Source organism: Carassius carassius, chromosome 46, assembly GCF_963082965.1.
Source record: "Carassius carassius chromosome 46, fCarCar2.1, whole genome shotgun sequence".
Taxonomy (NCBI): domain Eukaryota; kingdom Metazoa; phylum Chordata; class Actinopteri; order Cypriniformes; family Cyprinidae; genus Carassius; species Carassius carassius.
The window spans coordinates 13,613,248-13,630,077 of record NC_081800.1 but is presented as its reverse complement, the minus strand read 5'-3'; the positions used below and the strand labels follow the sequence as shown (position 1 = coordinate 13,630,077).

Genomic DNA, 16,830 nt, shown 5'->3' with positions numbered 1-16,830 from the left:
TGTTAGGCTGAATGGCAGCAATTTACTGTTTGCTTTATTTTTTCCCCTATGCCTTTTTTTACACATTTTTATCTTGCCCGTTGAAGGGCTTTTCATCTTAGATGATATCCATTCTTTTTTTCTTTCTTTCTGTGTTTGCCCCAGAAGGTGAGATCAGAAGGTGGCAGACTGGCATGTTTTAAAGCTATGGACAAAATACAAATATTTGAGAATGTATTTCATGGTAATTATGTCAGGTTTCATGGCCTGAGCTGTGCACTGAGGCGCTGCCTGGATGCCTTAATTTGTATAGAAATTGTAATCATTTGTTCATTTCAAGGTGAAAATTGCATTTTTTAATTTAAATTGTATCCTGCGTGATAAGCTATTATCTAGAAAAAAATTGTCTTTGTGTATTACAGTCTATACCCAGGCGTCACGCTTTGTTAAGAGCTGACTGCTTTCAGAAAGAGGGTTTATGTACGTATGTATCTCCACAGAATGCAGCAGCGCCTGCTCATTATTTTCATTCTGTAGTATTTCGCCTCCATTTTGGATTATAACTATGAATAAGTCCGCGAGCTGACTGTAGATTTCGCGAGCAACCTGTACACAGGCCCCGCGACTTATCTCTTGGATTTATACCTGCATGTTCACCTTGAAATCCTGCCTTTTTCCTTACTGAGGTGATATGGCACGGAGGACGGAGAGAAATAGACACCGCTCGACATTAAAGAGCGATACGAATGAGACACATTGGTTGGAATAAAAATGTTGACTGCACGAGACTTTTTTTTTTTTTCAATAGGGTGTATTGAGAGCCTTTTAGATCAAGCTCTCTCACAGCTTAATTTTGCAGTGATGCTGGAGTGTGGAGATTAGAGTCTGGGGGCAAGGAGGGGCACACCGAGGATGCCAGGGTTACTGTGGGGGACTATAATCTTGTATTAGGTGCCTGGATACAGCAAATGAAAGACTGTGTTTAAAAAGGAAAACTTCATGTGAATTGCGAGGAGAAATAAAATTGTTTTACCCTATTGACATCTGTAGGCCTACAAAAAAAAAAAAAAAAGTAGAGTATAGGCTAATTCTTCGTAGAAGCAGAATATGCCGAACAATGGAGTCTGTCAAAGGGATACATTCTTCTCTCTGTAACAATCTTCTGCTAAGCTCTCTACTTACCGATCTAAGTTAGGTCTAGTAGGCAATCATGCAATCTGTCGTGTAAGCTGATTGTAGGAATGTGGAATCCCTTCGGTGAAGATCAGACACCCGGGCTCAGGTACATAATGTATCCTGGAATAATTATGGGATTTAAGGATATGTTAGGCTTTGTAAGTGCTTTCTTTGTTACGTTTTCAAGAGGTTGACACCGCAGTTCCTAAAGTATAATAATAACAGCCAAAGGAGGGTGCGAGGGGTGTCGTGGTGAATTCTTCAGACATGTTTTAATCAGTCTGTACCTCGTGACATGTTCCTACTTCCAAATAACAACGAGTGACCCAAAATACTCATTATCATGAAGGCACCACATCACAGATATTCTTTAAAACTCCCCCACTGGAATGTCAGTTCTTTGATTTCATTGTCGATATTGGCTATTTATTCACCTATTTATTTAGTCTTTTTAAACGATTTATTCGTTTGATTTAGTTATACGATTAATCATCATGTTCATAATAAAATTTGGAAAATTACCGCATGCGATTCAGCTATTCCTGATGTAATGTGATGTCATAAAATGTCATTTCAAACATTTCCAGTATATTTGTAACTTTTTACTACTTTAATTTGTTGAATAAATAATATAACCTAATATAATGTTATTAATAAATTATATTATTAATACAAATATAATATTTAATATAATATACTTGCTTATTTATTAATAAAAAATTATATTATATTAAATATATATAAATTGTCAATGTAGACATATGTCTACACACACACACACACACACACACATTCAAGACAAATGTCAGACATCAAATACTGATTAGATTATCTGGAAAAAATATCAATATAAGATATAACTAATTGAGTATAAAATATAGTCAAAATATAATAAATGAATTCAGTGTTTAATTCTTTCTTTCCATTTTTTTCAGTCTTTGAATCACATAAAAAAAAAATCCCTAAATGTATTTTTTTATAATAATAAATATAGCTAAATAAGTAATAAAGTAATAAATAATAATATAATAAATACATACTAAAAACAGTTAGGCATCTATAACTGTCAAAGTCATCCCAGCAGCTGCTCACCTAACAGTAATTTTGGAAATATCTGAATGGATATTTTATGACATCACACCAAGGGCATCTGAATCATAAAAAGGATTCCTCAGTGGAAAATCACACTGCAGAAGCATTCCCTCACTGTGTGAATACATTAAATGAACCCAGATGGCGACACTAAAACTTGTTTACAATGTATTTTCTTTTAAAGATCTTAATTAAACACGGAGAGTTTATAATTCATCATGAGAGAGGTGCTCGTTCTGATGGGAGGTGCAGCACACGCTTGCATCTTGGGCCGTTAATGCCATTACACATTGGCTGGTATTCAGTGGCCAGTTTTCAGTGCCCCCATAAGAAACGCAGTAAATGCCCTGAGGCCCTGCAGCTCTTCTGTGAATGAATGCAGTGCTCTGAAAGTCTCTGTTGTGACACTGTCTGCGACACTTCACTCTATTCACTCCCAGCGCAACTCAATTACTGGAAACTGATATTTTTAGTATCTTAAATCACCACAACTGTCATGATGCTCTTGACTTCAAAGTGGCTATAAAAATACAGCATTGTTAAGATGGGGATTAAATCATGATTCTAGTTGACAGCAACATCAAAGCAATGAATAGAGTGTATATGGTAAATGCCAATTACAGAAAATGAGCATTTCAGATTAAAAAGCTCTTCATAAATTTAGTACTAGATTGTAAAGCAGGACTACATGATACTTCTGGCTATGTATCATCACTGCGTCAACTATTAAATGCGTAGTAAAATGCTTGAGTGTTTTTAAATAGAAGACATATATATGCCCCATGAGCATATATTTATGACTATTGCATGATCCATATAGTGGGTGTTGAGAAAGTAAGAAACAATCTGTGTTTTTTTGTCAACTTTTTTGAGCTTTAATCCATAACAGGTATGCCAGTGCTACAGTAAAGACACCAACAGGCTGAAGGTAGTAAATGTCAATACAAGTTCGCACTACGCTAGTATTTCATACAGCCGAATAAATTATGGCATGATAATATACACACATGCTGAACGGAAATATATCAAAGAAAATTACATATGCGCAAAAAAAGGTAAACAGTGAAAGAATAAAGATCAACTGAGGTTTGAAGATATTTGGGAAAGGTGTATCGCCTCGTCGGATAGTGCTTCAAATATCCCAAAGGTAGATTAATGCTTGCAGTAGAAATGAGTGCAACACACTAAAAATCTATTTTTTCTCACATTTCTTTTTTGTCTTTTTTTTTTTTTATTAACTACAAAATATTTTAAGTGTTAAAATGGAAATGTCCTCAGTCTTAAGTTGGCACATGTGTTCATATTTCAGTTATTTTCCTGAATATATATGGCATTTTAGGGCACATACTGTATAGTGACACTGGAGCACAGTTTAGATTCAGTTCATCTTAGCCACAGTCTCTGAAGTTAAAAACACAGCTGATAAAAGGTGGAATAAGGAACCATGGTGGCAAATATTAAATGTAAACACAGAATCCATAAATGTGGTCATATATTCTATCTCTCAATGTAATATTATGGAGATTCTTTTTTTTCTTCAAGACAATTATTCAGAGACCTTCACACTTTTTACCTATATAAAATGGCATAACTTCCAGTAAACTTCTTTCTACAAACTGCAAAAAATCAGATTCCCATTATACAGTTTCACTTCAGTTCGTTTTACAGTGACCACAGAAATCAATCAATTTTGTTATGAATAAAAAAAAAAGCACTACCAATTTAGTACATCCTCTTCTTAATTTCTGAAACATGAATTCACAAATCACCCTTCAGCTATTCATTGGTTGATATCTGATTGTTTTTAAGTTCTTGGATAAATCATAAGATATATCTATACTTTCCATGAAGAGCATAGAAGCATATGGGAAAATACATCAAAAAGCCATAACATGCTAAAATTGGCAGTTGCCTACAAGGGCTCATTTTAATGGTAATTATAGTGACCACAGAGAAGAATTAGTATGTGTTCATTGCAAAAAGTACTAGAATGAAAAAATGTATTTTTGCCATTTGGTCATATTATTTCAGAAAAGTGTAGGTTTTTAAGACAAAATAATCATAAATAACACTAATAACCCTAAGACACTTTCCACCCACAGAGAGCAGGTCACAGACTACCTTTTTGCCCAATATCAAGGCTCCAGCAACCCAGATGCCTCACTGACCAGCCCAGGTTTTGTGGAATGTCAGCTTTAAGATTTAAATTAGCAAATTGTATGCATTGTAGCATTGCAAACAACCTGCCACACTTGTCGTGTTAATCCATTAGAAATGTAATGTTATAAAGCAAGGCCTTGTGGTTAAAATAGAAACATGAACTAAACGTGAGAAAAATTAAACTGAAACATGTAAACAAAGAGTAATTACAATAAGTAAATGCAACAGCAATAGAATCAACCACATTTATCATACAAATATAATTATAATACCATAATTTTCTATAAACGTCATGGTCCGAACAGGTTTGGAATGGGCAAGTGGCTGCAGCTGTAGCCTATGTGTGCTAACACTGAATGTTGATGAGCAAAGCTTCAGTGATTTGGGCTCAGACAATTGATGCTCATTTTCCCTCGGCTTCTTTCTGAAGCCCTGAAAGGGTCTCTTTGTTGTGAAATAGAGAAAGGACTGGGACGAGTATGGAGATGCAGCACAATAGTGTCTGTTTTTTATGTGGAATGGCTTTTGTATTCACGCTGCTATAGGTAGAAAATCTAAGACTGCCCATGATTTTGTAACTTCTCTTGGTCTTGTTCACTCCTAGTCAGATGGGCCATATGTGGGCACTGCAGAAAGAATGGAGGGATGCTGGTGAAACACATGGGTGGATGTTCAGTTTGAGATCCATCAATACGCCTGTCCCGTCTCCACCTGTAGCAGTCCGAGCACAGCCGAGTGCTCTCCGAGCTTCATCCTTCTCTGCGTGGACAAGCTCACATTCTTAGCCAGGTAATCCACCGCAGCTACACACAAAGATAAAAAACAATCAATTAATTTCTCGGTGATACGAAAACAATACGCAACAGTGACAATTTTTGCCTAGACCTGTGAAGTACATGGAATCCATCCATACAGTTACCTGAATACACCTGTTCAACTATGAACAAGCTGGAATTTTTTTTTTTTGTCTCATTAAAAAACAAAAATTCTTTAAAATATATATTGTTTGGCATAAGGTTGGCATAAAAATCTTTTTTTTTTTGGCAAAAAAAGGTCTTGGTGTAACAGACTGGTCTAAGTAAAAGTTAAAGATTTTAAGAGAAAATGCTGTTTGGCATAATCTATTTAAATGTAATATATATATATATATATATATATATATATATATATATATATATATATATATATATATATATATATATATATATATATATATATATATATATATATATAGTTTTTATTTTTTTTACAATGATAAGGTTCAGTACATTTTTACTAAAAGGTTACACCACTTCAAAATCCAAATTAAAATGTATGAAATCAGCATGAATACAAAGGTAATACTTGTACAACTTCATTTTAGGCAGCTTTTTGTAATTGATGCATCTAAGCAATTTTTTGAAAATTATGATTAAGTTTGAGGAAATATTTTTTTACTTTTAACCTTTTTTTTTCGTTTTGGCTTGAGTTTCAGAGCAGACACTTCACATCATTGTGAGCTTCCACAACACACACACTGGGTTTAGGGTTGTGAGGACAAACCAAGGACAGGATGGAAAAGGTGCGGCGCAAAAAATTGAGGAAGCTCCAATTAACCCCTCTAGCCATTTCCCTTTCAAAACAGAAAAGGCCTTCCTCGCTGAGTCCAACTGGCATCGGTTTACTTATTAAGTTAGCACTGTGCTAGCTGTAACCTTCAGGTATTTATTTGCATAGATGTTTCCCACCCCCATCCTCAGAGCTGAAAAGGAAAAAAATGGAAGTGGAAACAGTCAAGCAGAGGAGGTTAAACCTGAGGGCTTTGCATTTCGAAACTGACAGGATTGAATTCTTGCTACCTGGGTGTTTTTGGAGTTGGCATTGCGACCACAGCCACTCATTTTCCGACAAGCAGTAAACACAGTGATCATCTGATCAAAATGTCAACAGTAATGACAAAATGCATCACGACGGAGACGTCTATGATTAATGGATATAAAAAGGCGAGCATTAGTGCACTAGCATTAGCTGCTGGCATGTCAAGAGCCTCTGAAGTTGTTTGGTCGGAAGGCCTTTGATTATTCCAGTCGAGGAGGTGTTATTTGAACCTCTCTTTCCTTTATTCATCATTAGCAGAAGTGTTGAGGCGGGGCAGAGCGAGGGTGTTTGCTGACGGTGCCAGACATGTGTCAGTGTGACAGTAAGCGCAGCACGTTAACGTTTGTAAGCAAGAGTAAAAAGGAAGCTGTCAGGGAACGGTGGTATGTACGGTAGCAGATGCATACCTGTGGGTGGGCAAGCTGTCTGTACAGGAGACACTGGTGCTGACAGCTAGCAGAGAGAGTAATCACAGCTCATTTAACCTCTCTCCCTCAGGAAGCCTTTCTCTCCTGTCAGCCCCGTTTACTCTTTAAATCCTGCTCAGAATGACTCTCTGCCTTCCCTAAGAGGAGCACCGAATCTGCTCTCTGACACTCACACTGAAAACACACAAACACACACCCCTATACGTGTGTCTTAAGCTTTCTCCCGAATTTCAATGAAATATTAGACAGGTAGACTAAATCAGTGATTTCGCACCCCAGTGAGCACTTAAAAGAAAAGATTCTCAAACATTAAGATTCAGCACAAGACTAAAACTAAAATAAACTAAAATAATTTAATGTAAATAATAAATAATTGAATGAATAACCATACATGATACTTGATATTTTTGTGTAATTGCTTGAGAAATTTACTAGCTATTTCTAAATAAAAAATCTATATATGTTTCTATACCTTATTTCTTGTGCCAGTGAGTTGAACTTACTTGAACTCAAAATTCAGATCAGTTTTGTGTACTAGCTCATTTGATTCATTTGATTCAAAAGATCTGTTATTTTTCTCATGAACCCCCATAATCTATAGTGCATATATTTTTTTGTTGTGTACTTACATTATCCCGACAGTTTCCACGAACTTTAAAATCCGGAGAAAATTATAGTTTAATTAGAAGACACGGCACGTTTCTTTATTTCCGTTTTGTCGCCCGTCTATGGCGTCATATAAACTTTGACCCCTCTAGTTTATCTAACTTCCTGCGGAACCGCCAAATACAAAGGTGAACAGAAGCAAAGACGAGACGAAGTAGAAAAAGTAGTAGCTAGCCTTGGTCGAGACTATTATATTTTATATTTATATTGTTTATATTCGTATTTATACCTCAATCAATAACTTAGTTATGGATCATGATTATGCTTTGCCTGCACGTTCTGTGAAGCGCAAACGTACGGGTGAAATAAATGACCTGAGAAGGTTTTGGGACGAAGAAGAAACGAGACACGGGTAAATATTGGAGTTGCATTTCCAAGATAGAGAGAGCTTCGTGACAAGCTGAAACTACAGAGAGATGCTTGTATTCTAATAAACAGGTACGCACCCATTCAGCTAACTAACGTTATATCTATCCGTATATTTTGTGAAACGATGATGTCTTGTGTAAAACGCAGACGGACTAGCTCTCATGTAGAGTATAATGTAAATCTACATGTGTTCTATATCTAGCTGGATAAAGTAGCTTCAAATGCAGTTCACTATCTTGTTCGATATCATAGTATAAACGTAGCCTAATTATAATTATTAACGAAAGGCAACCGTGTTTTTTTTTACATATATTACTACTAGCTAGATGGAATATTGATTTGATAGGGGTCTGATAATTCATATATCTCTCCGTTCGAAAATACGTGATTGTCAAAATACTAAGGCCGGTGACACACTGGCTGCGTGGCGTCTCTGCTGCGTGCCAGAAGCGTGGCGCGCTGCTGCTACTGTAGGTGACATAGAGGGAGACCGCTGACAGACCAGGCTCTTGTCTTCATGACAACAATATCTATACTTCATGTTGAACATAAATATAAAGCCTACTGATAAAGGCAAAATAGACTTATGTTTGACAGGTGCAATATTTGAAAATCGATAATTATTTATTTATTTTTTAAATTACATTTGTATCTGAATTTAGGTCAACCTATAGACTTTCAAACATCAAAATGTCATGAATTAATATGTATTTGTGTACAAAATTACATATAAACATATTTTCCTATTATATTTTGCCTGGAAACGCTTCCAACACGCGTGCGTGTCACGTGAAAAATAGGCGTCGGTTCTATTTCTAGCATGCACACGTTTTCCGCACGCGTCTCACACAGGCAGTCTGCAAGCTCTAACCTATTAACATGGGAGCCGAATTAAAAACTAACACGCCACGCAGCTGAGACGCTTGCGCCACGCATCCAGTGTGTCGCCGGCCTCAGTTAAAATGAGTGAGGAATATGGGGAGCGACAGAGCGCGTGTTCCAATGAACAACAACTCCCATGAGCCTAGGCTCCTTCCCGACGTCATCAAAGTACGTCTCATGTTATTGTTTTGATTGAGTGACCCCTGGTGGCCAAAAATTCCATACTGCGCGTTTAAATTTTAGTTTCTCACACAAAGCTATCATATGGCTTTAAAACACGGGATATAGTGCATTTTAGTGCACAAGTTGTATTGACTGCTATTATGGTGTTTTTTTTTTTTGAGAGAGAGAGAGAGAGAGAAAGATTTTGGAGCTTTACAGCTCCTGTCTTTTATTAAATGAAAAAAAAAGTGGCGAGGATATTCAACTTAAAATTGTCCTTTTGCATTTCATAGATGAAATATTCTTTGGAACAACACATGATTTAAGAAGGTCCTGTTTCTTAAATAAAACTTCACAGTTGTTGAAGGAACAAACTAAATAATATACAGTACAGACCAAAAGTTTGGACACACCTTCTCATTCAAAGAGTTTTCTTTATTTTCATGACTATGAAAATTGTAGATTCACACTGAAGGCATCAAAACTATGAATTAACACATGTGGAATTATATATGGAATTATATACATAACAAAAAAGTGTGAAACAACTGAAAATATGTCATATTGTAGGTTCTTCAAAGTAGCCACCTTTTGCTTTGATTACTGCTTTGCACACTCTTGGCATTCTCTTGATGAGCTTCAAGAGGTAGTCACCTGAAATGGTCTTCCAACAGTCTTGAAGGAGTTCCCCGAGAGATGCTTAGCACTTGTTGGCCCTTTTGCCTTCTGTCTGTGGTCCAGCTCACCCCTAAACCATCTCAAATGGGTTCAGGTCCGGTGACTGTGGAGGCCAGGTCATCTGGCGCAGCACCACATCACTCTCCTTCTTGGTCAAATAGCCCTTGATGCCTTCAGTGTGACTCTACAATTTTCATAGTCATGAAAATAAAGAAAACTCTTTGAATGAGAAGGTGTGTCCAAACTTTTGATCTGTACTGTATATATTTCTTATTTAGACAGACAGACAGACAGACAGACAGATAGACAGATAGATAGATAGATAGATAGATAGATAGATAGATAGATAGATAGATAGATAGATAGATAGATAGATAGATAGATAGATAGATAGATAGATAGATAGATCTTGTTTTAGCTTATATTTGACTTATTTTAAACATTTTAAACATAAGTCATTTTGAGATTCCCTCTGGTTGAGAACGATTGCAGTATAATAATAAAAAAAATTACTATTAGGAGTTTTAAAGGAATACATTTCATGTTTTGTGTCAATGAAAGGGTAACTTACAGTTACATTTTTACATTTACTCATTTAGCAAATGCTTTTATCTAAAGCGACTTACTTATGAGGAATACACCTTGAGTACTAATGATGGGTATGTACAGTAGGGATAAATGCGACAAAAAAGTAATTAATTTTCACTATAAGTAAAGAGGAGAGAGACACATACTCTGGCCGTACTGACTGTACTGGTAACCCGCAGTGACAGGGTCCATGCTGTAGCTGGTGGTGCTGTACGTAGGGGGGCAGTAGGACTGGGAGGAGGGCAGGCTGTCAGCGGTCTTGATGGGCTCAGAGCGATGGCTGCAGCTGGTTGAGATGGGGTTGGAGGCCTCCAGGCCGCTGTGCAGGGGGGAGATGGAGAACTCATGCTGGGGCTGAGAGGCCATGGCGCTAGGGTTGCTGAGGATGCTCATCACCTGGTGGGTAGAAAGGAACTAGAGTCAGGATCAACAAAGTAATATGGAAACCACTTTTTTTAGTAAATCAGTTTCCCGATTCATTGTTTGTCACTGCATGTCATGCAAAGTTCAAGGCTTCATCCTTGATAAGGGTTAAACATCTTTACAACGACCCCTATCCTGCATCCCAAGGGAGCATTTACTAGGCTGAAAACAGTGTCAGGGTAAATAACAGACACCAGGGTAGAGCTGGGTGGTAGAGGGGGGTGTTCAGAGAGTGCCAGGGTTGTCTGTCCCGAGGCTTTTCTTCATAACAAGCTCCCAGTGAGAATTTAATCTGGAGCCTTCAGCCATCCCAGAGTCTCAACCCTCATGAATGATTAAAATAATAAACACTCATATCAGATGCCCTCAGAGATTAGACACTCTACAAGGTCTGTCCTTGTTTTGTTTAATATTGTTTACAGCAAATGTAAGCCAGTAAACTCTGGAAAAGCAATACTAGTAAATATTTTAATATATACACTACTGGTAAAAAATGTGTGGAATTATTATGATTTTATTGAAAGAAGTCTTGTATGCTCACCAAGGATGTATTTGTTTGATCAAAAATAAAGCAAAAACCGTAATAAAGCAAAAAATGTATTTTATTTCTGTGATCCAAAGCTGAATATTCAGCAGCCATTACTCCAGTCTTCAGTGTTAAATGATCCTTCAAAAATCATTCTAATTTGCTGATTTTTTAAATTGTCTGATCAATGTTGGAGACGGTTGTGCTGCTTGATGCACAATAAAAATATTCTATTCACAAATATTATTTAGTTTTTCTTTATTTTCTGCACCCATCACATTTAAAATCTGTACATAAATTGCCATTTGAAAGTCACGCTGCTGATTATGCACCACAGAATGCAAAAAAAAAACTAAAAACTAAAAACTAATTTAAAATATATTATTTACACATATGTACACAAAAAACACCCATTAACAAAAAAACACTCATAATAATAATAACTGAACCATTGTATATGTGAAAGGTTAAAGTCAGAGTCATTCAAAGCGGTTTCAAAACCAATTTGTAGCATACGGATAGCGGGAAAAAAGCATGAGAATGGAGAAAAAGAGGGTCAGAGACGCTGCATGCAGAGGTTGCTCTGCCTGCCACATGCTCCCCATCTGCAGACGGAAACAAAGCATCCTACTCAACATCAGGTTCACGTTGTGGCTCACTACGCCCCGCTGCCCTTTGGCCGTCTCAGGACCCAACCTGCTAAACCAATTAGCCCATCACAGAGCTGCTGCGAGCAGAATCAAGCCCACATGCACCACCCAAAACAACATCCATGGGCTATTTGTTGAAGTCTGATACAACCCAGGACACGACAGAGGACTTCTGAATGATCAGCTGCGTATTGGGAAATGAATCAACATACTACAACAAGGCATTGGCCCACCAGTGTGCATACATTCTCAGACATGGCCTAAACAGATAAGTGAATTAAGACTAATATCCTCCCGAAGCTTTCAGGAAAATATGCAGCACTTGAAACATATTAAATACATAAAAGGCCAATTGAAATGGAGCATGTTGGACTGTACAAGTGCGGAAAGTCCCTCCTCTCATGTGATATATGATATGAGCAGGCCAAGTAGACCTGTGATGAAGGTGGTAGAGAGTGAGAGGGAAATGTGTTAATTAATGGGGCAACACACGGCGGGCTTTCACGCCCCTGAGCACTGGTGTATGACCCTGGACACGGGGCGATGAGTCAGGGGCAAACCGCCTGCCCGACAGGGGGCTGAATGGGCAGCTGGAGGGGAGACAGACTTAACAGGCGCTTAATTGAGGTTTGATTATATTCAGCTCTAGACGTTAAATGAAATGCCCCTCACAGGACTGTATGTGGCACTATTATATTGTTTGCATGTTATGCTTTTTTAAAGTCAGCATGAAGTAAACTTCATTTATTTTTTCGAATGCACATTATTTATTTTATTGTGAACAATTCATGTGTATATATTTCATAAAAAAGTGTAATGCATAATTCTGATGATGTATGATGGATAAACCCCATCCCTTTCTAACAATCCACTGCAAGCTGCCATTAAGATTTGTCTCCATCCAATCAACAACTCATGTATAAACCTAAGTCAACACCTTACTTTTTTTTTCTTTTTTAGAATCCTTTTATACACGGATGTGTCACAACAGAGTATTAAAGGAGACAACATTTTGAAATGACATTTAGTCATGAGACAAACACTGATATCTGACCTGCAGCATATATTCACAGTACATATTTTTCCAAAGCTGTGTTACAAAAAATGCTTGTTTCAATGTAACAACTGGGAAGAATTATATTATCAGTGAGTGAGTGTAATGAGTGTAACAAAATAATGTCCATATGGCAGAAATATCATTAAAGTTATATGGTTATCTGTATCATCTATTCAGTTAAGCAGGTAAAACAAATGTTTTAGGTAGCAATAGTAATGATTACAATATAAGTGTAATATTGATAGTTTTGCATGTCGATCCAAAGTTGGCATCACCTGAAGCCTTTTCAGTATAGGATAGACATGCATATTGTCTCAAATTCCATCGTGCTCATCACAAAAAGCCATTATAGGACTTTGGAAGACTTGAAAAATAGCCATATGTCTCTTTTTTTATCCTCCAAAAAATGAAAAAAACTCCATAAAAGCACGTAAAGTTTTCCATACGACATAAAGACAACATAGTCCAAGTCTTCTGATGTCATATAGTAGCTTTTAAGTTGCAAAATTTTATGTCCACATGACTGTGATCAATACATCATTTTTAAAGTGCAGCATAGACAGTGTTGGGGTAGTTACTCAAAAAATGTAATTAGTTACTAGTTACTAGTTACTTCTGTAAATTGTAATGTGATTTCTTCACTAGTTATTGCATTTGAGAAGTACTTTCACTACTTATTACTTTACTTTACTTTTTTTAGGGCCCTATAAAATCTGTTTTCTTTTTTACTTTTTAATGGTTAAATTTAATTGTATTAAATAGATTAAATAGATAGATTTAAAAGCATGTCTAATTAATTTAAATCATAACACTTATACATTTTCACAACAATTTATTAAAAGTTTGAAAAAAATTACATGTTTAGGGCCCTATGAAATGTTTTCTTTTTTTTCTTCACCATATGTTTTATTTTTTTAGCATGTGTAATTATTTAAATGCATAAAAACTTTTTACATTTTTCTTAAAATAGCCTTATGAAATGTTTTTTCCCCTCAGAAAAAAAGGTCTGTATTTACATTTTTCTGGTTATCAAATGAAGGCATAAAACATTCATTTAGATTTTCTTTTAAAGATAAATTGCATTTCTTTTTTCTTCTTCCGAGAAATATATTTTCAATCTGAGTATGAACAATAAGCACAAACTATGCAGCATATATATAAATTCCAAGACATAAATTCCAGTGAGTAACACTGAGCATAGAGATTCAGGAAACAATTATGTCAAATGGGTTTGGAAACAAATCAGGATGAGTAAATAGAGTAAATAATGTCTTTGTTGTGAAATAATCTTTTAATGTTTATATTTCTGTTCTTCTATCCATTTGAACTAGGAAAAACATGAATTTCCAGAAAACTGCAATAAAGTTAAAGTGAAATTCTGTAATCCTCTGTATTCCCCAAATACTGACATTTCACTGTAATATGAGGTAATTTGAGCTAATAGTAAAGCTTGAGCCAATGTAAGTTCAGCAGCTCCCCAGGAGTGGAGTTTTAATCAGATGAGCGGGGACGCAAACACAAGAGGTGTCAACCCAGAATGTGGGCAGAGAGCGCCGGGTGCCTGACACCTCCATTCAGCCCTGCACTTAAGCAGCCTGTAGCCTGGGTGATGCCATTATTGTGCTGGAAGACAAATTATTCAAATCTTCAAATTTAGCATAACCTTATTGACATCAATTAAAGTGGCAAACGGAGAATATTCCAGCACAGTAAGAGGTAGAGCCTGGCTTTTTATCACAAGAGGCAGCACGTGGTGAGGTTATTGTCAGCTCAATCCTCTCGCCGCACAGCACACCGTGGAGAGGCCTGCCTTAAACCGCAGCGCCCAGCCAGCTGTAATTAGGACATTCAACTTAAAGTGCACACGAAGCCACAACACAAACACTAACAAACAGCAGGACGGCCAGTGAACTCTTTTCATGGGCTACTGCACTCACAGTGGGACAACTGTAAAACAGAAGGGGCAGAAACCACAGATTCTGGCTCGGTTTTAGAAAGGGCTCACTTATCAGCCACAATTTCTGTCGTGGGAATCACTGTGCTAAAGTTGAGTTGTTTTTAGGAAAACTTCTTAGAAGACACTGTAATATGGTTCAGTGCATGAAATTTGTAAATAAAATGTAAACAAATAAATAACTAAAATGGAGGAAAAAATTATAATATATTTGGGGAAATACAAAATTAAATGAAATAATACTCTACAATATATGTAAGTTAAATGATTACTATAGCGCTTGTACCATTGCTGTAACATAACACAAATATCCAAAATATCGTGGTCACTTTATAAAATACATATACTGTAGAGTAGAAAAAGAATAGTTCATTATATTTAATAGTACATTTACCCCATAGACTTTTCATGTTACTATCAAAGTGCATTTTTTGTGGTTTAATAATTCAAAGTTGTTTCAAAATCATGATGGGAGAATGATACGTATGCAAAATATGGGTTGCAGAAAAAGTTAAAACTTTCAATTGTTAGAATTCTGTTTTATTTTGTTAAATTGTGTACATAAACTTTTAGTATTAGTCAGAGATTCTGTTAAAGGGCAAAATGAATAAACTTGGATAACCTTGCCTGCAGTTAGACTTCAGCCGAGTGGAGTCCACAGCCAAAGTCAGACGCAGAGTTATAATCTATTATTTCCTGCCATACTATCATTGCCAAGTAAAAATCAATATTTTTTCCACATGTGTAACCTTTTTGTATCTGATATGGCTGGAAGAAGGAAGCTGAAATATTTGCCAATCTTGCTGACAAACAACATCCCCAGGCAGTGCGACTCCAGGCCCACAAACACCAGAGGACAAATCCAGCCTGACCCAGGCCACACCAGCACACAGTGCCAACAGCCCGGCTGAGACACACTTAACTTTCTTGAGTCCTTTCAAAGTAACTCCCCACCCCCACAACCCTCAACCCCCCACCCCAGCCCAACTATTTCCTCTTTCTCCTCCTCTTTCATTCTGTGAAGCATCCCCCCAGTAGCTAGGCTTTCATTTGTTGTGGGTCTGTGTGAGAGCTGCTAGTGCAGATAATGCCAGGCAGGATCCAGTTTAAAGGACATAGCTGCAGGCATTTTGCTCCTCTCCCTCTCTCACTCGCTCCTTTTCACTTTCTGTCTCTTGACAGATTACTTTATAAATAATAATAAAAAGTAATTAATTCTCTCAACTTCAGAGCCCTCTAGCCTGCAGCAGTGTAAATGTAAAACTGGAAATTGATACAATGTGCATCCTTTCAGATAAACAAACAGCGCAGTGGCAATAAAAAGGAAAGCTTTTCACACTACCATAATTTCCTTAACTGTCAAATTATATTTTTTTGTCTGAGTAAATGTTTGACGTGACTTGGTTCTTTGTTCGATTTTTTTTTTCCTTGCCTAAATGGAACGAGGATCAAGCTCAGCTGGAACAAAACTGAAATGTGATGACTGTCTCTAAAAGGGGGGAAAAAAATTAGAGGCTAATTCAACAAAACTGGAACTAAACACTCTCACAGAAGATGGCTTAATAACACTACACTTTATTAATAATGTTATATATCAGTAATCACTAAATTGCTTTCACACAGTCTATTGTAATTTGGGTGGTGGGAGGCAAATTTAAGCAGGAGTTTTAGGACTTGCTAGAGAAATAGAATAATGTTTTTTAAAATTGTGTGGTTGCTGGATTGTTTATATATAGTCAACACCATGTTCCATAAGTGTGGTGTAATACACATTACATATATAATTTAGAATAAACTATAACAATGATGTACAATGATTTTATCAGTTGTCTATTTTTACAGACAAAAGAAAGCTGTTTTCTATTGTAATCAACAGCATCCTGCCAGGTTTTTATGTCAATAGATTATAAGTTGTATTTAAACCAAAATACACTCTTAAGAATAACAAGTGTTTTACTGTAGGTGAATCCGCTGTAGAGAGCTATAATAGCATAAAAAGATCCTCAGAGTCCCTGACAATACAGCCCAAAATCTGGCCTGTCCACCTGCTCTGAGAGAGAGAGAGAGACAGAGAGAGAGCGAGAGCGAGAGAGAGCAGTAGGATAAATCTGGGTGGAGAATCTAGGAGGACAGTGTGTGTCTGTGGGCCAGTTAACTCAGCCCTGCATCCACGCACACACACA

General features: G+C 36.7%; 1 protein-coding gene across 5 annotated transcripts in view; it reads right to left on the bottom strand.

Annotated features, from left to right (window-relative positions):
* Positions 1–3,955: 3,955 nt before the first annotated feature.
* The window catches only part of LOC132129076 (paired box protein Pax-7-like), a 48,774-nt gene continuing 35,899 nt past the window's right edge, over positions 3,956–16,830 (bottom strand). For all 5 annotated transcript variants that reach the window (XM_059540504.1, XM_059540499.1, XM_059540502.1 and 2 more), the window contains exons 8-9: positions 10,184–10,433; positions 3,956–5,210 (exon numbers count right to left, since the gene is read on the bottom strand). In XM_059540504.1, the coding sequence (XP_059396487.1) occupies positions 5,095–5,210; positions 10,184–10,433 (366 nt within the window). In that variant the 3' untranslated portion in view covers positions 3,956–5,094. The remainder of the gene's footprint in view (positions 5,211–10,183; positions 10,434–16,830) is intronic.